This window comes from Mycteria americana, chromosome 15, assembly GCF_035582795.1.
Source record: "Mycteria americana isolate JAX WOST 10 ecotype Jacksonville Zoo and Gardens chromosome 15, USCA_MyAme_1.0, whole genome shotgun sequence".
NCBI lineage: Eukaryota > Metazoa > Chordata > Aves > Ciconiiformes > Ciconiidae > Mycteria > Mycteria americana.
Window position 1 is genome coordinate 9,325,553 of NC_134379.1, and position 21,467 is coordinate 9,347,019.

A 21,467-nucleotide genomic window follows, 5' to 3' on the forward strand; every position below is an offset into this window, starting at 1 on the left:
TGACTTGCCCCTGCTTTTACCACGGCACAGGTGAGAAACGGCGAAGCCCGAGCACCCAGGCAGGGCCTGCTGCTTAACGTGCTGAAAACAAGTGAAAACACCACGGTGGCAACACCCACACCTGCGATGGGTTCGCTTCGAGATGGTGAAGATGAGGAGTCCCAGGGATGGTGCAGGAAGGCTGGATGGGAGCAGGGTGGCCGCAGCAGCGGGCTGACGGTGCACAGAGGGGTACGAGCACCGGGGTTATCTCAGTGTCCTGTCTGGATTTTGTACCTTTTGAGAACCACTCAGAAAGAAGACTTCTGCAAGGTCTTGCCACAGATGCCTGGAAACCTTCCTCCTGCATGCCACAGGGCTCAGAACGCAATGCACTTAAATGTACAGAGGATGGCAAATATTAAAAATACTAGGGCAAGAGGTCCTCGAGGGTGGTCAGCCCTTGGGAGCCTGCCAGCGTGTATCTAAGGGTGTGATGAACACCTGAGAGGGTCTTGCAGAATATCTCCACGTTCCTGGCCAGAACATCTGCAGGTCCCACCAAGCCAACCTAGCTCAGCCGTGCGCTTGCCATTGCATCCCTAAACTGAGAGAGCAGAAACCTCAGAGGGACCAGAGATGGACGAAGGCAGCAATACACACAAGGCATACAAGATGAGAGGCTAGGAGTGACCGGGATGATGGGGAGAGTAATGTAAAGCACTGAGACTACAGTGAAAACGGAAGAGTCTCAGCTTTCCGCCGCTTCAAGGACAAGGAAAATGCAGTATAATGGAAACACGACTTATCTAAATCTGATCAAAGGAGAAACTTTTCCATGCAAAACCTGAATCGGCAGAACTCACAGCTATACGTTTGCATCCCTCAACTGAATACCCTTGGCCTCAGATTTTGGCCTCAGAAGGTCCCATGCTGGAGACCATCCCCAAGCACTGCCTTGCAGAGAGCAAGCAGTAGCCTGGCCTCTGACCAAAACTGCCATGCAAATGGCTGCAAACGGGCTTTTTAGACCTTATTTTGAAGCCCATCACAGAGGTCAGTGTGGGAAAGGAGACCCTGTCTGGGCACGGCGTCCCTGGGCTCTGTTCTCGGCTGGTTTTCCAAGCCACATTCACCCGGAGACAGTCTGAGCAGGTCCCCACCACACAGGAGCAAGACTTTGGAGGAAGCACGGGAATATGATATTCAGGGATGAGACACGTAAGAAAGCCAACCCTTGCTCTGGAGTCCTGCAGGTTTTCAACTGGTGCTCCCCGCTCCACATGTGTCTTACCGTCCTGAGAATGCCTGGTAAAAAAAATCACAATACCACATTTAAAAGTGGCTTTTGGAGGTTTTTTCTTTGCTTTTCAAAGCCCAGAGGAATTAGGAAAATGCAGGATTTCAATTATGTCTTTCGAATGTGATGATTTAAGCATGATTTTGCCCCGTAGCCATGACTGAATAGCTGCGTGGGAAACCCTTGCTGGATGAGACACAGAGCGACCCGTGAGCATCAGCAACATCGTGACCGTGGGGATGAGGGTGGCTCAGAGGACCCGGCACGCTGGGAGCATGGGAGGAGGAAACACTCTGAGCTGGGACTCGAAAGGATCGTACGCCTGCCAGAAACCCCACTGTGCTCGGAGCTGCGCCGGCAGAGCCAAAGAAGAGCCCTTCCTCCGACAGCACCGAGTTTTTATAGAGAAATGCAAAGTGTGGGAGAAAGACAGACTCATCCCCAGATCGCAGATGGTGAAGTGAAGACCAAGGGCATGCATGGGATGCAACAGCCAGGAATTAAATCAGCTCTCCTACACCCCAGCCCAGTGCCGTGCCATAAAATTGTTGCTACAGGCTTGTAATCATACGATAAAACAGACCGGGGTGATGCAAAGCACCTACCAGTCCGTTGAGAGATGCAACAATTAAATAAAAATGAGCTAGAAGCCGTTTCTATCTGGTCTGTAACAACAGGAGCCCCTGCACCTCTGTTTCTCAGCAGAGGCTTTGCTGAGCAATCGCTGCGGTTATGCATCAGCTCGCCGCAGAAAGGAAAGCTGACGGGAGCACCCCCACTGCACCGGGACCCGGCGATGGGGAGCGCGACCAGTTTGTGATTGTTTCCTGCTTGCAATCATTTCCCATCCCGTATTTCCAGCTTTTTGCATGGTTCTGCTCCCTGAGAAACCAAACAGAGCTCTTAGGATGCCCCAGATCCCTCCCTGCCAGGGCTGGATGGACCTGCCTTCAGCCCTGAAAGGCAAGAGTGGCTTTGCACAGTTTTCCTGGGTCATTATTAAAGGGTGAAGGTAAAAGGAGGGGTTTGCTAGGATGCTGGTTGCCTAAGGGGGAAAAAGGTTTGAGCAAGGTGGTGCTGCGCAAGGACCTCCAGTCCCCACGCTCCGGTTGCTCATCTGCCCCCCAGTGCCACCACGTTTTCCTCAGGCAAGGACGATGTCTCCTCTCCTGCCCTTCTTCTCCCTGCTATCACTGTCGGGGCAAACACACCCTAAAAAATGAGTAAAATCTGTTTTCCTGGAGAGGGACCGGCCCTGTGGCAGGCACAGCACCTCTCAGCAGCCACGGCCCCACAGCCGCTGCCGGGAAAACTTGCAGGTTCAGCTCAGCACCGAGATATCACCCACAGCAACATCTTTTGCAGGAAACAAAAGAAAAGATGGTATCATCTCTTTGGAGGGCTGCCTAAACACGTCGTGATTTACAGCACGCAGCCCAGGAGCACACGGGAACCCCTGCCCGGGGTCACAGGAGCTGCTTCTCCTCTGCCTGTGCCACGGGATGGATCCCGAGAGGCGCTGGCCGGGGCAATCCGATCATAAACAGTTTATAAGACGTACAGTTCTCGTTTGATCTTAACGTAGAGGTAGCAAACACAAGATAAGGACGGCCATAGAGGGGTGGAAGATTGAGGGGAAAAAGGAAGGATTCCTGTTAGAAACCAGGATTTGTTTTGTTTTGCTTTATAAGAGAAGGGATCTAGTTCCCAGAGGTTCGAGAGGAGCTGGATAAGCACACGTGGCAGATGTATCTAGTGCTCCAGCTCCTAAGCGAGTATTTCAAGCAGACGTAAGTACCAACTGCTCTGCCTGGCTTGGCACCTGGGAAGGAAGGGGGTAGGAGAAAATGTCCCTTTTTCACAGCAAAGGTGCATGAACATGCAGGGGCAGACACCACGCGAGCAGAGGAGGCGAGCGAGGTGTCCGCGAAGCCACCACGAACCCCAAGCGAAGTGCCACGGAGCAAACGTAACTCCGTGTGGTGCAGACCATGCTCACCATCCAGGTGGTTGCGGGAAAGGTACTTGAGTCCTTCGTCCAGCAGGATAACGGGCAGGGAGATTTTCATTACAACCACCCACTGCGGCCAGCTCAGGGGGGTTACCTGGAAAATGAGCTGCAAGGCGGAAAGGATCGGACATGTCAATAGGGAAGGAGGTGGGATTTTTTTGTTTGTTTTAAAGGTCGGGTTGTTGTATGGCACAGGTTGAGAGAGGGTCATCCCAGGTACAAGGAGGGAGGATGCAGACAGCCCAAAGAACAGGATTTCTGCAAGGTCTGTCATGATCCCAACGTGGCTCTTGGCCAAGGTCAGTTAAAAACAACGTCCTTCACCTCTCCTGCAGATGAGGTAAGTGAGGCACAAGCTAGGAATGTGTGTCCTCACAGGCACTTAGCAGGGGACAATGGACATAACCTCCTGGGGACAGCGACCCGCTTCATCTTAAGCACCCTTAGGCATCAACCAAGGCATCATCAGCCTTGGACTGCAAAGGGAGGCGATGCCTCCAAAAGGAGCTGAGATATCCATACCCCTTTGTGTCGCCTCTAAGGAGAGCTTCTGACTTAAGTAAAGGCTCATTGGGCAGGGTGACTCCTGGTCCCCATGTTGGTTCAAGTCACAGGACCTGGTTCTGAGGGCGCACACTGGGGACAACCATCCCAGAAGCTTCCAGAGCCAAAGATTGCTCCAGGGGACGTCCTCACCCACAGGAGAGCCCCTGGGCTGCGCACAGAGGTGGCAGAGGGCACTCACAGGCATGGGCTTGACGTAGAGGATGAGGAAGTGCAGAGCCATGGACATGACGATGGCCCCCAGCAGCCAGATGTTGAGCCACGGTGGCATCCGCAGCAGCGACTGGTTCTCAGAGAGACTGCAAAAGCGAGAGGACAGCGTTAGCCCCAATAACCCCTGCTCCCCGCGCCTGCCCAAGCTGGGGGTTCCCACTCGTCTCCAAGGTGCAGGGCCGTAGGTGCTATAGCCCTTCTCTTCCAGATGGTTTAGCTTCAGGCTTCGCCGTGATTTGGATCTGGACACCCATCTCAACGCAATCAGCCACGCATGGATTAGGACCGGTCGTTAACAGGGCCAAACTGCTAACGGATGCGGATCCAGTCCTTCCTCCACCACTATCGGCAGCAGCACACTGGCTTGGAGGAGCTTATTTACGGCGTCCCCCTGCAAGGACGCTCCAAATGGCTCTGCTGAGTCAAAGCAAAGCCCTCAGCTCAACGGATGCTTGCGAAATCAGTCACACGGAGAGCATACGGAGCAATCCTGCGGCCACCCTACCTGTTCAGAGCGTTGCACATTTCGATTGTCACCAGCACGGACAGAGCCATCGTGGTCGGGTATCGGGACTCGAAGATCTCACAGTCGATCCCTTCAAAGATAGGGTTGTCCTCAGTGCACCTCATGAAGTTCCTCTGTCGGCACAGCAAACCGCTGGTAAATACACGGCAGAGCAGCGGTGTAGGAAAGGCAGGAAAGAGGAGGAAGAGGTCGACTGGTTGGGGGCACGTGGTGAACCTTGATTAGCAGGGGTGCTGGTAAATATCCCACAGTTCAGAGCAACCGATACAACTGTCTAAAGTGCCCCAGCTTCTGCTGCGGCCGGGGCTTTGGGCAGTTACGACTGCATAGCGGCTTAGAGATTTTCACGTGCAGTTAATAAGGTGTTTGAGCACACACGCGTCTCCCTCAAGAATACGTCTTCCATTGCACGTGACATTGGGGTGCGATGGCACCCGCTTTCCCATCACCTTGTTCAGACCTACAGTAATGTAAAAACCGATCCCTTTCAATGTGGGGTCAGGTACAGGAGCTACTTTCAGCTGCTTTGGATCAAGCTGATTGCAGGCAGAAGCAAGGCTAGAAACACGAGCCCGAGGAAGAGAATCTGCTTTTCTTTTTAAATTAAGGTCTTCTCCACCAGTAATTTGGGAACGCGACAATAACCACAGAAGAAAGGTAGAGGGAAGACCCCAATGCCTGAATCCATGCCCTCGGCCACCTGCTCAACACGTCGGCCCGTTCCCCTCCCGACTCACCAGCTGATGGAAGGAGACCTGCGGTCCCTCGGCGTCATACAAGAACCACCAGGTCGCTGCACCCACCGTGGCCAGGCCCACGTACACTGCGGCCGAGAGAGACACCCTTAACCCCAGCACCAAGCAAGGGGCCCCCTACCCCATGGCACGCCATGCCCATCCTCATCCTCTGCCCGCTGGTGCCCGCGGGGGCTCACCTCCGATGGCCAGATAGCGGAAGAAGAGCCAGCCGCTGATGAGGGGCTCCTTGGGGTTGCGGGGCAGCTTGTCCATGATGTCCAGGTCAGGGGGGTTGAAGCCCAGCGCGGTGGCCGGCAGCCCATCCGTCACCAGGTTCACCCACAGCAGCTGCACGGGGATGAGGGCCTCAGGCAAGCCCAGGATGGCCGTCAGGAAGATGCTGCAGGGAAAAACCCAGAGATACCGAATTAGATGAGTTTCGGGGCAGGCGGACAAAGTGTCTGTGTCGTGCAAGGGGAGAGCGAGCAGGCACCCTGGATCCAAATACCCCAAACTGAATTCACCCAAAGTCCTGCAGATGAACCCGCAGCCCCTGAGTCAGGAACCTGAAGTCCAGGACTGAATTTTGCAGATAAAATTTGTTCCTGTTGCTATTACAACTTGCTTTGCAGTTGAAACCCAACCATCGACATGCCCATGGCCACGTGGGTTCTCATTCCCAGCACAAACCCCCCTGCTGAAACGCAAGGGCAAAGGACGCCCAAGTGATCCCCGGGCTGTGCCCACGTTGCTGAGGACAGCACTGATTTACCGGGAGGGGTGGGCAGGGGACAGGGACAGGGAGAGCTGCCCAGGACCTGATGCAAAGTGCATTGGTGCGACCTGGTGACAACAGCCTGTGCACAAATATCCGCACCCCTCTTAGACGCTGGCATGGGCTTAAACAGGCAACGCATTAGCAGCTCCTGGGGGCTGGCGTGTTCATAAAACCACAAAAGAAAAATCCCCCTATCCCTGGGGAACAACACAGAGCTGTTCGGTTTGGTACCCGGGGTTACAATTTTGGGCACCACATGCTGCCAGGGGCAGGGGACACGGCCAGGTCACCTGCCCCAGGGGACGCATCCCTACCACTGCTCCCCCCAGCGTGGTGCCCGGTGCGGGGGGCTCTCACCAAACGACCTCCCCAACGTTGGAGGAGATGAGATAGCGGATGAACTGCTTCATGTTGTTGTAAATGGCCCTGCCCTCCTCGACGGCCGACACAATGGTGGAGAAGTTGTCATCGGAGAGCACCATCTCGGCGGCCGACTTGGCGACGGCTGTGCCTGACCCCATGGCGATGCCAATCTCGGCTTTCTTCAGCGCCGGGGCGTCGTTGACGCCGTCGCCTGTCTGCACGAAGCCGTGATTAATGGGGTGCAAGGCACCGGGCTGGGTGGAGAGGAGGGGACCGAGGGGCGGTGGGGCGTCCCCAGGGGACTCACCATGGCTGTGATCTCGTGGAAGGACTGGAGGTACTCGACAATACGGGACTTGTGTGCCGGCTCCACGCGGGCGAAGCATCGGGCATCACGGCACGCCTGCCGCTGCGCCTCGGGGGGCAGCTCGTCGAACTCCCGGCCCGTGTAGGCTTTGCCGGCCACATCCTCGGTCTCCAAGAAGATGCCGATCCTGCGGCAGATGGCCACCGCCGTGCCCTTGTTGTCACCGGTGATCATGATGACACGGATGCCGGCCTTGCGGCACATCTCGATGGAAGAGGTGACCTCCTTGCGGGGCGGGTCCAGCATCCCCACGCAGCCCACGAAGGTCAGGTTGTTCTGGGGAGGGACAGACCCAGACCCACATTAACCCTGGGGACGCAGCCGCTTCCCTCCGCGCTGTGAAACCACCCTGGGCACGGGGATTTCCCCGGGAGGAAACTTTCAGGAGGTTTCCTACCAAGGGCCCCATGGATGCACCCTGTAGCCCCAAAGCAACGGGATGTTCCCATCCCCTCTGCTGCTCCTCACACCTTTCCACTTTGCTTCCCTCCTCTCTGTCCCTCTTGGTGGTCCCTGGACCCCTCTCGGCGGCCACCCCACAGGGATGGATGCCCGGTGGGACGGGGCTGCTGGCCTCAGGACCGGCCCCACTGCATGCAGCTCTGCACCAGGGTTTGCAGAGGAGGAGCTGAACCATTGCACTGCCCGGTGGCCGGAGAGAAACCAGAGAGAAAATACTGCTAAGGCAGCTGGAAGCGGGTGGAAAAACTTTGAGAATAAGGAAAAAAGCTCCTGGAGAAAGCCCCCGGTGCCATACCTCATAGTGGATGAAGGTGGCAGAGTCGTGCAGCTGCATGGTCTCCCTGCGGACGGGCGCATCGTGGGTGGCCAGGGCCAGGCAGCGCAGCGTGTCGATGCCCATGCCCCAGTCCCGGATCCTGCCCAGGATCTTCTCCCGCACCGGGGCCGTCAGCGGGACCCTGGCGGTGCCCACACGGACGTGGGTGCAGCGCTCGATCACGCTTTCCGGGGCGCCCTGGAGAGGAGTGGAGGGCTTAGGGGCTGGAATGAACCCGGAGGATGCGCATCTCTTGCCGGCACCGAAGGAAGCGCGGGAGGGAGGGAAGGCACCAAGTTTGGGCAAAGGAGAAGGCAATCTCCCCAAAACTCCGGCACGCACATCCCGGCACGGCGGCTCAGCGCACTAGATGGCAGCCTCCGACCGAGCGCGCGGGGACCGTGGCCGGGAAGGACGAACCCGCGTCAGGTCACCAGCGAGCAGGATCTGCTCTGCGGCGGATCCGTCTGACTCCTGCAAAACCCCGAGGTCTGCCCGAGCTACTCCCGCACCACAGATCCCCTCTCAGACCTAGAGGGGACTAGGGCTGTAAATCTCCGCTGAAAACGTGCGCTGCCTGCGGGATGCTCAGCGAATGCTTGCGATGCCTTTTGCGATTCAGGAAAACACGTCCTTTAGCATCGCAGCACCTCACCCCGTCCCTTCTGACCTTACCAAGGACACCGGACATTGCTTTTTAATATAAAACTTGCAATCCTTCTATTGCTCCTCTTAAAAAAAGCTCGCCCAGGACCGGCAGGGCCACAGATGCCTTGGCTCCGGAGGGTCCCGACCTGACCCGGAGGACAGAGTTCACCCACCCCGAAGATCTCCCAGGGGGAACAACAATATACAAATCCTCTCAGAGTCAGCGGGGGGAAATTCTTGCCGCATCTCTTCTCTTGGGAAGAAAATGCTCTTTAAAAGACTGTTTTATTTCTGGTTACAGTGGAAAGCTGGACATCACCCTTTGAGCATCACTGGTGTCCAGCGGGTCCAAGCCTTTAATAAAGGCAAGTGCCCAGGTTTTGCACAGGGGCAGCTCTCCCCTGGCCTCAGCACCAGCACACTCAGCGCCTTTTCCTCCTTCTGAATCATTTTACCTGCTCCTTTTCCTATCAATACTGCAAAGACTCGCCTCCTCCCTGACCGCACCAGTCTACCTGCTGGCTCCAGGACCCCCGGACAGCTAAGGCAGGAGACAGACCGCAAAGCATCACTCCCGGCTGCCATAAGGGCCAAATCCTGCTGGGGTGCGCACGGGGAAGGAGGATCCAGCAGGGTGCTGAGGACCTTCTCCCCTACCTTGACGAACATCTTGCTGCCGGCGGAGTTGTGGCCAGGGCCGGTGGGCGTGCAGTACACCGACATGGACTTGCGGTCGCGGGAGAACTCCAGGGTGCACTCCTTCCTCATCAGCTGCTTGATCACCTGCGGGGACAGCGCGGGGCTGAGCCGGGACACGACAGGGAGACAGCCGCCGGTGCTCTCCGCCTTGGCTAACAGCCCTGCCGAGCCGGCGCAGCACCGGTGACGGGAGGAGAAAGGCAACCACAGGAGCCAGGAGGGATGGGACAGTGCAAAAAGCAGAAGGAGCTTTCCCTATGCAATTTTTCGGGAGAATTTTAACCCCTCTAACTACACCATTGCTGCGCAGCCCGCAGCACGTGCCAGACCTTTATTTTATTGACCCCACGTGGGACGCCAAACAGCTGCTGTAGCCTAAGGTAAAGCCCCGTTTGCCAGAGAGGTGGGGGAGACTTTCCCCCCGCATTGGGCTCCAGCTGCGCTGCAGAATGGGGCATTGCACCCCCTCGTTCCAGTTGAGGGGTTTGCCCTGACCCTGCGCCCACGCGGGTCAGTGGGAGTGGGAGTGGGAGCACCAGCATCCCTCCAGGCTGGATTGGTTCCCATCAAATTAACCAGCTCTGCAGCTGAGACTAATTAGGCTCATTTCAGGACAGGCTGATCACCCCGAGGACTGCCAGCTAAGCAGTAACAATCATTCACTCGAACGGTACCGGCAGATTTGCAGGGCGAGGACAGAGCAGGGGCTGGCCCAGCCCTGGACCCATGGGCACAGGCAGTGCCCGCAGACAGGCTCCTGCACCCCAGCACCCCCCAAAACCCCCCCACAACCCAGGCTCTGTTATTGCTACCGGTTAATTACTCAAGGAGCCGAACGCCCAGCGAGGTAGCAGCCGGTCCTCCCCAGAGCAATCCCCCTCTTGCGCATCCACATCAGCATCGTGGCAGCTGAGCCCGGCTCCTGGGAGGACACGTCTTGTCCCAAAAAAGCCATTTAATGAGCAGGGCATCTGGGGCCGAGCCACAGTATTTTCCAGAGAGAGCAGCGGGGACGTTGATGCCAACCTTGCTCTGCTTGGCTCAACTGCTGACATGATTATTATTTTTGTTGCCAGGAGGGTGTTGCTTGCGATGGGGGCACAAGCAGCTTTTTGCACAGGACTTTTCCAGCAACTTAAATCTAAATAAATCTGTGAAGGGGGCAAAAGAAAAGAAAACTTCTTTTGGGGTAAAACCTTGCAAGTTCAAAGTTAAAAGGATGCTCCGACTGCAGCGAACCTGTGCGCAGGAGCTGGGGAGGTGGAGAGATGTGCAAAGGGGATTTGCCCACGCGAAACGCGGGCACTGTCTGTGGATATACCAGGCAAACACCAAGTGACTCTCGGAGGCCAAACAGGGTACAAGTGCAGCGGCTACACATAGGCGGGAAGTTTTGTGCCTGCAAGAGCAGTGCTGTCCCCGCTGGGCATTGCACGCTCAGCGCAGCAGCGAGGACACCTGGGAGCAGCCAGCTGCCGTGGAAACCCCAAAATCCCACCAGAGATTTCAAAGCACAGAGCCACTGAGAGCAAAATCAAGAAGCAGTGAAGAAACGCCAGCAGGAAACTCCAAGGAAGGGTTTTTTGTCCTGCCCAAACACAAGAGTAAGGAGAGAAGCACCAGTGACCGAACCCAGCTTGGCATCGGAGTGGAAGGGCAGCGAGGGGCACGCGTAACGAAGCAGCCGCCGGACTCATGTACAGCTGGGAAATTCCGTCTCCCTTATCAGAAAGGAGTCAGGGGATTTATTATGACCTGCTTGGAACCATCTGGGGAAGAAATGCCAGAATGGAGAGGAACAGAGCGCCTTTCCTTCAAGCAAGCAAAGACATTATAAGATCTAACAGCATGATACCAAAGCCGAGGAAATCCAGACATGAAATGAAGTGTATTTTCACCAGGAGGACAGGGAGACACTAGACAGCTGGAGTAGGGGATAGCCAGCACGGGATATTTTCACACCAAACATAGAAGTTTCCAAAGGGCAAGCCTTGTTCAGGCAGGTATGGCTGTGGGGAACGGGGTTTAGCTCATGCTATGGAGGACGGCTGCTCGGTGCAAACCGGGCACCTAAAGATTTGCTGCAGAGCCACAAAACTCCAAACCTCCTCCTCTGCAGCCGGAGCTCTGGCCATCGCCGAGGCGGGTCCCTCCCGGCTGAGCAGGGACTGGGCTGAGTAGGAGCCTCAGGGATCACCCGCTCCAAAGCTCTATGCGGACCCAGGTTGGTCCCCACGGCCCCGGCATCAGCCCCCCCCAGGGCCATTGCGCTATCTGCTCCAAAACCAGCTCAGCCCCCTGCAAGCCAGGAAATTGCATCCTTGTTGCAGATCAGTCCCCTAGATTATTGCAAGTGGTTATTGCTCAAATAACAGTCGTCCCAAAGCCCTCCTCTCCCTCCTGTCCCCCGGCACCGGAGCTCACAGGGGCCTCCCCCCCACTCACCGAATTGCAGGCGTTGGCTCGCTCCACCTTGGAGAGTTTGCTGGTGTCAGTGTTGAAGACGTTCATCTTCTCCACCAGGCACGTCAGGGCTGTTTCAGTGGCTTCCCCCACCTTCTCGTAGACTTTTTTGGACTAGAGGAGAGAAAAAAAAAAAAAGGAGCTTAAGCTTTAGAGCACATCCCCTACCTGCTGCTCTGACCAAGGATGCTGTCACCCGCTGCACCGTCCCAGGGCTCCCAGAGCATCGACCTGGGATGGGCTGAAGCCAGGGCAGGGGATCCCAAGGGACAAACCTCCGCTGCAAAGGGGCTCGCAGCGAAGGGAAGAGCATCGCCGTGCCCCCCCACCGCCCCAGCCCCGGTGCCCCCCGCACCTCGTTGTAGTCCAGCGAGGAGTCGTTGCAGAGGGCGCAGATGGTGGCCAGCTCCACCAGCCCGTCGTACTGCCCGCACTGCACCGGCTGCTCGTCCTTCAGGCTGCGGGGAGAAAACAACCCCCAAAGCCTTACACTTCGCCAGGTTACACGTTCAAATAATACTTAGCTTCTCCTATATATCCCTTGTAAAATTTTCTGAAAAGAGGGAGAAGGAGCCCAGTTAAAGCCCCGGGCTTGGCAATGAACACTTGGGTTTGCATTCCGTGCTTTGCCAAATGGGGCAGGACTCGTTGCAAATAAAATGTCACAGGAAGCAAATAAACTCTGGAGGTGCCCCAGAATAAAGGGGGCTGCAGAGGAGCTCTCAAAAGAGCACTGGCCCTGAAAGCAGGGGCTGTCAAAAGGCTGATGACGAAGATGATGGATGAGAAAAGGGGTAAAGAAATTCAAGATAATGTTCACTCCCCCAGGGGTTTCCAGTTGCTGGGGATCCAGAGGAGCTGTAGGACCGGCAGCAAGTCCCTTCTCCTCCCCGTGATGCTGCTTCGTGCTCCGAAGAGCCAAAGGGCACCCAAGGGAGTGTTGAAGAGCGGCAGACAGATTTAACAACTGCATTGCTGTGGCTGTTTCTAAGCGAACTGTGGCCTTTGCTTCCTAAATAGCAGCTCTTTGTTACATAAAGGAGCAGAAACGTTGCTGGAAAGGAGCAGCCCTGAACACCCCAGTCACGCCGGATGCTGCTTCTTGCCCAGTGGCAGAAGCGGCAGAGGTGGTTTTCAGGGGAAATAAAAAATTATCCCGGCTCCAGGAGAGGTAACTGCAGGTTAGAGCTGTATAAACCCAGCCGCTCATCCGCTTGCTGGAAAAATAATTTGTCAGGCATTTATTAGGATCAGTTTATTCCACTGCTGGTTCCCAATGGAAAGAACATTTTGGAGCCCTTGTTACAGCTCAGGAGCGGAAAACAGGGAGCAGCCAAGAAAATCTGAAAAATCTGTTTGCTGAGGGACAAGAAGCCACACCGGGCTGAGAGCGGGCAGGGGAGAGCCGCTGCCTGCTGCCCAGAGGATGCTGCCCAGCCCCGGGCTCACGGGCAGGGGGAAGGCAGCGGGTGGAGGAGGGAGCCTGCAGCCGCTCTGGGCTGGGTTTTGATGTTTGGGAAGGTGGAAATACCAGGGATGGCTTTTGCAGCGTGTGATCCCCTGCATATTGCTGGGAAGGGATGGGGGGTAAGACCCCATCGTCGGCTGTCCCTGCACGGAGCCGGGCAAGACTCGTGTGCGGGGAAAAGCATCAGCAAAGGTGCTGCCGGCTGGGTGCCGTGCGGGAATGCGAGCAAACCCAAGGTCAAGCACGTAAGATCCCCCACACAGAGGGCAGGCTAAAGCAAAACAAGCGTTTCAGTCCCACCAGCCCTGGGGCAATGGGGGGGGTTCTCTCCGTGACACCTCAGCGAGCCCTCGCATGCCCCTGGATGCGCAATGCAAGCACAGGGCTGAAGCAAAACTCAAAAGCAACACGAATTGTTGCAGACCAACGCGGAGCCTCCCTGCGGGCAGTCCCCAGAGGAGAGGGGACATGGAGCTTCAGAGGTTAGCAGACACGAGTTCAGCCCCTCAGTCCTCCTCATTTAATTGAAACGCACTGATTGATACCAGCTTATGACCTGGCTCACTTTTTAATGGAGATTCCTAGCCAAGGATCAAATTGGCTCTATAAATATTCATGAAATTAAGTCTGAGGCTGTGATGAATTACAGTCGCTCCACAGATGAGCAGAAGGGACCATGGTGAAGAACGTGCCCGGGATCACACAGCAAAGCAAAGGGGAGTGGAGGGTGCTCCAACCACCGGCTGAGCTTCTCATCTTCCTCCTTCCCAGACTTTCCCCACACCGGGGAGCATCACCTCCTTTCAAAGGAGGGGGGATAAACAAACACAACAGCAGAAAACCCCATGTGTGTAATAACGCACCACGGAAAAGCCCCTGGCTTCCACTCCCCGCCCTCGGCTGCAGCTCAGCAAAGCCCATGGCTCCCCCAAAACGCGTCCCGACATCAGTAGGATCGTGTCCCAGGCACGGCAGCCATCTCGGCCGTCCCTGCCGAGGACGCGGGCCTCGTGGAGTGCTTTCCTGACGGGGTTTGTAGCCATTAACAAGTCCCTCCACACATCGTCGGTGGCATGGCTGCCGGACAAGCTGCTGGCCCCGGGTCCTGCTTGGGGCGGGGGCAACAGTTGCCGGCCAATATCGAAAATGCGCAGGCTTCAGAAATTTGGAGAACGAGCGTGTACTGCGAAAAGCCTCGTCCATCACTATTCCCACACTTGCCGTCTTCCCCGGTTCAAAGCGGGCTCATTTTATCGGGATTGCTAAGGAAGGGAGAGGCGAGTGCATGGGAGCCCCTTTGCTGAGCAGCGGGAGGGCGGCAGGCAGAGCCGGGTGCGTGCCCCCTGCATTGTGTCAGGCAGGAGCCGACGACGAGGGACGGCGAAACAATTGCCCTGGCTCTCACCGAAAGCGAAGGGCAGGCACCCACCACCTGCAAGCCCAGCGTGGCCAAAAACCAGCGCCCAGGGGGTATCTCCGTAGGCAGGGTTCAGCGTGGCTGCAACCCACCACGGAAAACTCTCCGTTCTCCCCGGCTCGCGGGGTGAGCCTGGGGTCCCCCAGCAGCGGCCACGAGCTCGACCCTCCCCGCGACGGTGCTGCCAGCCCAGGGCCACCCCGTGTCACCCGCGAAGCGGAGGGGACTCGCACTCACATCTGTCCCTCGGGGGCGTAGGTGGAGCCGGTGATGCTGAACTCGTGCAGGCTGCACTGAGCACCCTCCACCTTCTCCATAATGAACATCTGCAAGGGGGAAAGATGGAGACAGAGCATTAGGCAGCGATTTTTTGGTACACCCCACGTGCCCAGCCTGGAGAGCCACCAGCCGGTACCATCCCAGCGACGGCCCTGCCGGCGCCGGGCTCAGCCCCCTCCCTGGTCACCCACCGCTCCTGGCCGTCCCCGAATCCTTCCAGCTCTCCCCTGCCTTTTTCACGTTCGCCTCCTCCAGCTCCTTTTTTCCATCGGAGAGGAGCGATGCCGAGCCAGTTCCTAAGAAGGTGCCTGTGTTTTTCTTGGAGCAGAGAAGGAGCCGGGTCCGGGTTTCCACTCCTGCCCCGGCTGCCCTGGAAAGCCTCGGCAGGGCAGGATCTGGCCAGCCAGGAGCTGCGGGAAGGTGCTGTCCCTGCCGCCCTTTTCCAGCCAGAGCTCTCGGCCACCAGCTCGCCTTGCGCGTTACTGGGATCACAGCTCAGCTCCGGGCACCGGCAGCTCAGTAATAAAGCCCCGAGGAGCCTTAAAAGTCCTACACGCTCTATTTTTAGTGATATTTGCCTTTCAAACTCCTTCCAGTTTCTCTCTTGCTGCTATAGTGAGAGCAACAAAACCAAAAATACGGTAAAAATCCCCCTTCTCCCCAAGCTCTCCCAATCCCCGCTTGCACAGCCCACCCTTCAGGGCACCTCCAGCGGGAGCAAGAGCGGTGCCCGACCCCAGCCGGGGCGACAGTTCAGCGACGCTTGTTTCTGCTTAATTGTTATTTATGACCCACACTGCAGCCAAAAAATAACATAATAAATAAATAAAATGGGGTTGATGAATGCATTTCCCCAGCTGCAATTGCCTGCGGGGAGCAGCCAGGAGGGAGGAGGGCCGCAGGAAAGTGCTGCTCCTCAGCAACACCAACCTGCTCGGCAGCTCCAGAAAGCGGGTGCGGGGGCAAGCGTCCCCCTCCACCCCGTCTCAAATCATTTATTTTCCTTCTTTATTTTCCTCTGTTCATTTGAGATGTTCCCCAGGAGAAATCGGGAAGCATCGCTCAGCACCAGAGATGCAACGGCTCTGGGTACCATCCCCTTCTCTCCCCTCCGCGCTTCCTCCAGCAACTAACAGAGGTTAATTTGCTATTATTATTAATTATTGTTAATAACACAAGGACACCCCACCAGTGCAGCCATGTTGGCTGGTGGGTGCGAGACCTCCCCATGCAGCCCGGTATCCCCGGGTGCAAGCTTAGGGCCAAGCCGAGGAAAAAAGGTCGAGCTCGGGGAAGCACGTTTACGGCAGGCTTAGCACTGGGACACCTTGGCGGGTTTTCTCACCTCCGTATTTTACAGGTTTGGGCAAATCAAAGCAGGAGGTTCAAAGCGTATCTCTCCTATGGAAATACTTCTGAGCCCAAAGCAACCCTCCCGCAGCCCCACAGCTTCATAGCTATTTGCAGATACCCCGTTTGCTGGGCTATTGCCCTCAGCTCCTTTCCCAGAGCCCATCCTCGAGGCCCCTGAGCAACCCTGAAGGCTTTCAAAGCAAATCACAAGCCAAAGGGTTGCAGAAGAGACTCAGGACGTCCCGGGCCCTCCGCCGAGGCACTGAGCTCCTCTGGCAGGAGCCGACAACACTAACGCACGAAGGACCTCGATGAAGAGAGCCAAAACACATCGCCTCTCCTTCGGCGACTGAATTGCCCCGAGATGACGGGCTCCGGGAATGGAGGCGAAGCGTGGCTGAAATTTCCCAAAGCGGAGGCTTCTGCAACACCAAAAGGGCCCTTCGAAGGGTGAGCCTCCTTCATCTCTTTTTGAGATGTCCAAGGCCATCGGCCTTCCAGAGAGCCAAAATCTCCTGGTCTCTTCAGAAAATGGACTCCGGCGCTCAGAAATGCCGACCAGACTCTTGTTTACTAAAAAATCTGAAAGCATCCACCCTAGGCACCGGTGGTTTTGCCTGATAGGGGCCTGTTTGTTTTCAAACGCTCACGGCTACAAAACAATTACTACTTTCACAATAGCAACGTTCTTACTAGAAAAGGAAAAAGAAAAATCATTCCAGGCCCTTTATTTTTCCATGCCTATTTAAAAAGGTGCTGCGTAACCCACAGCAACCAGAGGTTATATCAAATTTCCTGCCTGCTCCCGGCTTGCGTGACTGGCGGAGGGAGGGGGTGGCCAGGGGACTGCAAAGGTGTTTGCAGGTTTTTGGCAGGATGCTTCAGCAGATTTCCAGGCTGGAAAGGGGACAGGGTTGCAGGCAGTGGACGCAGTCCAGAGGAAATAGCTGTGTCTTAATCCGTAAAGAGGATAGGTAAGGTTCCCATCGCAAAAATAATGTAAATAATAACAGGAGCAATAGAAGGAGGCGGCAAAGCTGCGCGCCGCAGCTGGGCTGGGCGGTTTGGGGAGGCTGCCGAAGAAAGGCGCTCGCAGAGCGGCTGCCCGAGCTCTTGCACTGCCATGGTGAAGCCCAGCGCCAGCATCCAGCGAGGGGAACGCAGCCAGCACCCCCAGGGCTTCCCCCTGCTCGCCCCCCTGCCCTGAACCCTTCTAAACCCACGCCAGCGGTTTGGGGCTTTAACGCAACAGAGAGATGGGAAGGGGAACGCTCCTACGCGCTTACGAGGAACGCGCCCCGCTCCTCCCGTCCCGCAGACCTCGCCTGGCCCCGGCGCCGTACGGCAGCCGGGCGCTGCTGGCGCGTATTTTTAGAAAGCGAAGGGCACTCGCAGCCGCACCGTCCCCGCAGCAGCACGGGGCATCTGGTGCAGGCTCACGGGGAGGAGAGACGTGAAGGATACGTCTCCGCATTTCTGTATTTTCTCATCAAAAGAGCTACTCATCAAAAGGCAGACAAGATGGGATTGCTGTCTGGAATAGTAAGAGGCTGTAATCATCAGTCATTTACCCATCAATCAGCCCACGGATCAGCATCGTTTTCCTCCTGCGCTGGAAGCAGCCCTGGCCGACAGGCACCCAGCGGCAACTGCTGCAGCCGGCGGCTCGGCCACAGCCCCTGGGAAACCCCCAGGAAGGTCTCCCATTAATTAGTGACTGGTTTAGACAAACAAAACTGCTGAATCAAGGCACAGCGTCCTGGAGATTAAAAAGCAAACAGTGCCCGCACAGCTCCCGGGCAGCTGCACCAGAGACGGGAGTTTCCGCATCCAGGCTCTGCTACGAGGTTTATCGAAAATAAACCCCGTTCTGCTGTTGTTCCCCAAAACACCAGCCCTCTCGGAGGCAGCCAAACACCACCAGCCACCTCCTTCTCCCGGACATGGGGTATCAGCATCTCCCCCCTCCAGCCCCGTCCTGCTCTGCCCCACGCGGCAGCAGCCCCGAGCCCGCACGGCCACACTCCTGTCTCCGCTTCGGGTCCTGACTTTCAAATGCCACCCTCATGCTCCTGGAAAATTACGTTACGGTGCATAAAAGGGTGCTGCAACTTTTAGGAGACCGACTGAAATGTGCAAGAGCAGAGCTGCGATGCCTCTCTGCTCCCTTCTCCCCCCTGCCAGACTCCCATCACTCCCACCTGCTCCGTTATTTAACGGTTGGGAGAAGGCTGTCCCTGGCTGCTCCGCACCGTGGGCTGGGTGAGATGGGGGTCTCGGAGACCCCCAGTTGACCGTAAGGTGAGCGACACAAGACACAGGTTTAATCTCATTTACCGAGTGGGTTTGTGCCTTTACTGCGTTACTGCAGAGCTGTAACCTCTGGCAGACTCGAGGCCAGAGCAAAAGCACCAAAGCTTCGGCCACCCCAGATGGACGAGGCCCCCGGCACGAAGCCCTTCAGGGGGCACTTAACCCCCACGAGCATTTGGGGGGCACCGCTTCGCCCGTGCCGACCGCATGGCATCCATATGCACCCTGCCGAGCTGGCTCAGCCGGCACCCTGGCCACGAGTCCTGGGTGCCGAGCGAGACCCGGAGCCGGTGGCGCAGCCCTTAAAAAGCAGCTAAGGGCTTTAAAACAGACTTGAAGCCTTTCAAGAGTCACTTTACAGCTCTACAGACCTGACGCCGGCAGCGAGACGTAAAGGCCAAGCGCTGCTCGGCAGCATACCCTGTGGCCGAGCAGCTGCGCTCCCTCAAATTAAATGTGTGCGTTAATTAAATCACACTCAACTAATACATTTTTCCAGGTTATCGATAGGCTTCCACGGCTTTTGCACCCCCGTAGCTCAGCCGGCTGCTCGGTGCAGGCACGTCCAGGACACGCCAACGGCCGCCCAGCGCAAATATTTACCCACCCGCCGCTCGGCAGAGCTGCCGGCAGCCTCTGTACTGCCTGCGTCAATGCGGGAATCCCTGTCCGTTAAACATTAACAGCTGTGTCTGTGTGTCCTGAGGCCAGCCTGGCTCTCGGTATCACGCCCTGGGAGTCAGGATTCAGCCAAGTGAATAACATGGATATCGGAAGGGGGTTGCGGGGAGACGGGGTGGAGGATACATGGAATTTTGAATTGCCCTTTTTTTTTTTTTTTTTTTTTTTCTTCAAATGTGCTGCTTTGCAAATTTTAACTTGGGCCAAGTTAGGGCTGACTGAAGCTAAAAACCTCGTGAGTGCTGCTGCCCCACTCCGTCCCCTCCCGCCCGCTCCCTGTCCCAGCATCGCTAATCCTGCCTCTCCCCGCCGCACCGCGCCGCGGGGGACGGTGGCACTTGGGCCCTAGTCCAAGGAGCAGATCCTCCCGTAGGAAGCGGTTTGGGGAAGGCATCATCACGTCCTACCTCTCCCGCTGCAGTCTGCAGAGCTAAAGAGACCCCGAACGCTGGGGTCACCCTTTACTCACTTGCCTGCACCCCTGGGGTAGAGAATCGGCCGGGTCCCGTGGCCGGGCCGGGGGCGGCACGCACCGCTCGGAGCTCCACACTGCTGCAGCCCACCGGTGTGGATGTGCTTTGGCCGCTTTGTCCCAACAGCCCGAAAATGAAAACCCCAAAATTGAGGAGGTAGGAACAAATTGGCCATTGTCCCGGCATGAAAATCAGCCCATAAAAATAACCCCTGGTTTTCATAGGAAAGAGGCGTGAGCACGTGCCTGGGGATACCCGGCTGATAAGCAGGAGGCACTGCCCCGTCCTGGCAGCGCCGCGTTTCTGGCACCCGCCCGCACCATCACCGTGGGCTCAGCACCAGAAACCGGAGGGAGGGCAAACGCCACACGAGCCGGCCATGTCCCCACAGCCCCAGGGCAGGACCTGCTGGTGTCCCCTGGGCTGCTTTTTGGGAAGGGCTGGCGAGAACCGTCTCTTCACGCAAGACGTGGGCAGCTTGGTCACTGCCTTGTTCCAGCCGCGTCTCATTTTAAATTATTTACAGGGCAGAAATATCAGACGTTTCCAGTCATCTGTATTTTGTGCTGAGCAAACCAGTGGCCAAAGCCTGTGGCCAGCTTGCAGCACGGTCACGGCTTCCCGCCACGCTACCCAAGTGTCAGAGAGGAGGGACGGTGGCCAGGTCCATTTTTCCCCACAGCAACATATTTTCCAAGGTTCTCCTATAAAACCAACATGCCAAGGCCATGAAAAAAAGCTTTCCTGAGACTTGAGGATTAATGGGGAAACTGAGAAGCACTCGGATGGTCCAGGCGTTCCTAACAAGTCACCTCACCGTATGGTCAGGCACGTGGGAGCAAAGCTCTTTGGTAGACCAGGAGCTTTCGACCTCTTTGCCAAACCACCCCAGGGCTCCCTCCGTCAGAAGTGCTTTTCGGTCTGAGCCCAGCTGCACACAACTGCGGACTGCAGACCTTCTGCCAGGCCAGGACGGGTAACTGAAGCACCGTTTCACCAGGTCACGGGCATCTTCTCTTAACCCCCGGATTTCTGCATGAGTTCATCCTGGCCAGCTAGACCCACACGCTGCGCCGGCCCTCCAAGTTTTGGGCTCACAGGTCCAGGCTTTGTAATTTTGCACGGGCCAGGGTTTCTCATTGGTTTGGTTAAAAACAGGGGGAAATGGGCAAAAGAGCAGAGGAGGCTGACTGCATTGGCTTCTCCAGGAGCTCTATTTCAACACCACATCCCAGCAGGAAGAAATGCTCTCTGGAGAGGCAGCCCTGAAATAAGTCTGCAACACAGCACCTCCAGACTGGTGTGCTCATAAAAGTGAGTTTTCTCATTACAACCATGCCAAGAGAAGCCATAAACCTTATTGACCCTGGTCAGGCAGAGAGGAAGCTCAGGGCTTCCTACAAACCATCTTCCGTGCTCACCTTCCAATTCCTAATATGAACCGAGTCTGGTGAGGACAGCAAAGCCCATCACCCCAGCATGGGGATGGAGCAATGCAGAGTGCTCGGGGGCTTACAGAGCATCCCCCCTGCACCCCAAAACGCCGCCGGCACTCACCCGGCAGACAGACATCTGGTTGGTGGTGAGGGTGCCGGTCTTGTCGGAGCAGATGACGGAGGTGCAGCCCAGGGTTTCCACCGAGGGCAGGCTCCGGACAATGGCGTTCTTCTTCGCCATGCGGCGTGTGCCCAGCGCCAGGCAGGTGGTGATGACGGCCGGGAGGCCCTCAGGAATGGCGGCCACTGCCAGCGCCACCGAAATCTTGAAATAGTAGATGGCTCCCCGAAACCAGGAGCCACCGTGGACGGGGTCGCTGAAGTGGCTGACGTTGATGACCCAGACGGCGATGCACACCAGGAAGATCACTTTGGAGAGCTGCTGGCTGAACTCGTCCAGCTTCTGCTGCAAGGGGGTCTTCTCGGGCTCGGTCTCCGCCATCTGGTTTCGGATCTTCCCGATCTCGGTGTACACCCCTGTTGCAATGACGATCCCTACAGCCTTCCCAGCTGCGATGTTGGTGCCCTGGGAAGGAAGAAAGGGGCCAGAGTGGATACATG

At 56.7% G+C, this 21,467-nt stretch overlaps 1 protein-coding gene across 3 annotated transcripts in view; it reads right to left on the bottom strand.

Moving 5' to 3' along the window:
- Positions 1–21,467, bottom strand: part of ATP2A3 (ATPase sarcoplasmic/endoplasmic reticulum Ca2+ transporting 3) — a 59,999-nt gene that overhangs the window by 8,051 nt on the left and 30,481 nt on the right. Inside the window, exons 8-21 of one of the 3 annotated variants that reach the window (XM_075517976.1) lie at positions 20,968–21,432; positions 14,549–14,637; positions 11,782–11,884; positions 11,409–11,540; positions 8,922–9,047; positions 7,596–7,814; positions 6,779–7,114; positions 6,466–6,686; positions 5,528–5,730; positions 5,331–5,416; positions 4,573–4,706; positions 4,036–4,153; positions 3,279–3,396; positions 1,215–1,287 (exon numbers count right to left, since the gene is read on the bottom strand). In XM_075517976.1, the coding sequence (XP_075374091.1) occupies positions 1,215–1,287; positions 3,279–3,396; positions 4,036–4,153; positions 4,573–4,706; positions 5,331–5,416; positions 5,528–5,730; positions 6,466–6,686; positions 6,779–7,114; positions 7,596–7,814; positions 8,922–9,047; positions 11,409–11,540; positions 11,782–11,884; positions 14,549–14,637; positions 20,968–21,432 (2,423 nt within the window). Of the gene's footprint in view, positions 1–1,214; positions 1,288–3,269; positions 3,397–4,035; positions 4,154–4,572; positions 4,707–5,330; positions 5,417–5,527; positions 5,731–6,465; positions 6,687–6,778; positions 7,115–7,595; positions 7,815–8,921; positions 9,048–11,408; positions 11,541–11,781; positions 11,885–14,548; positions 14,638–20,967; positions 21,433–21,467 lie in introns of all 3 variants that reach the window. The other 2 variants (XM_075517978.1, XM_075517977.1) reach the window with 2 other exon arrangements.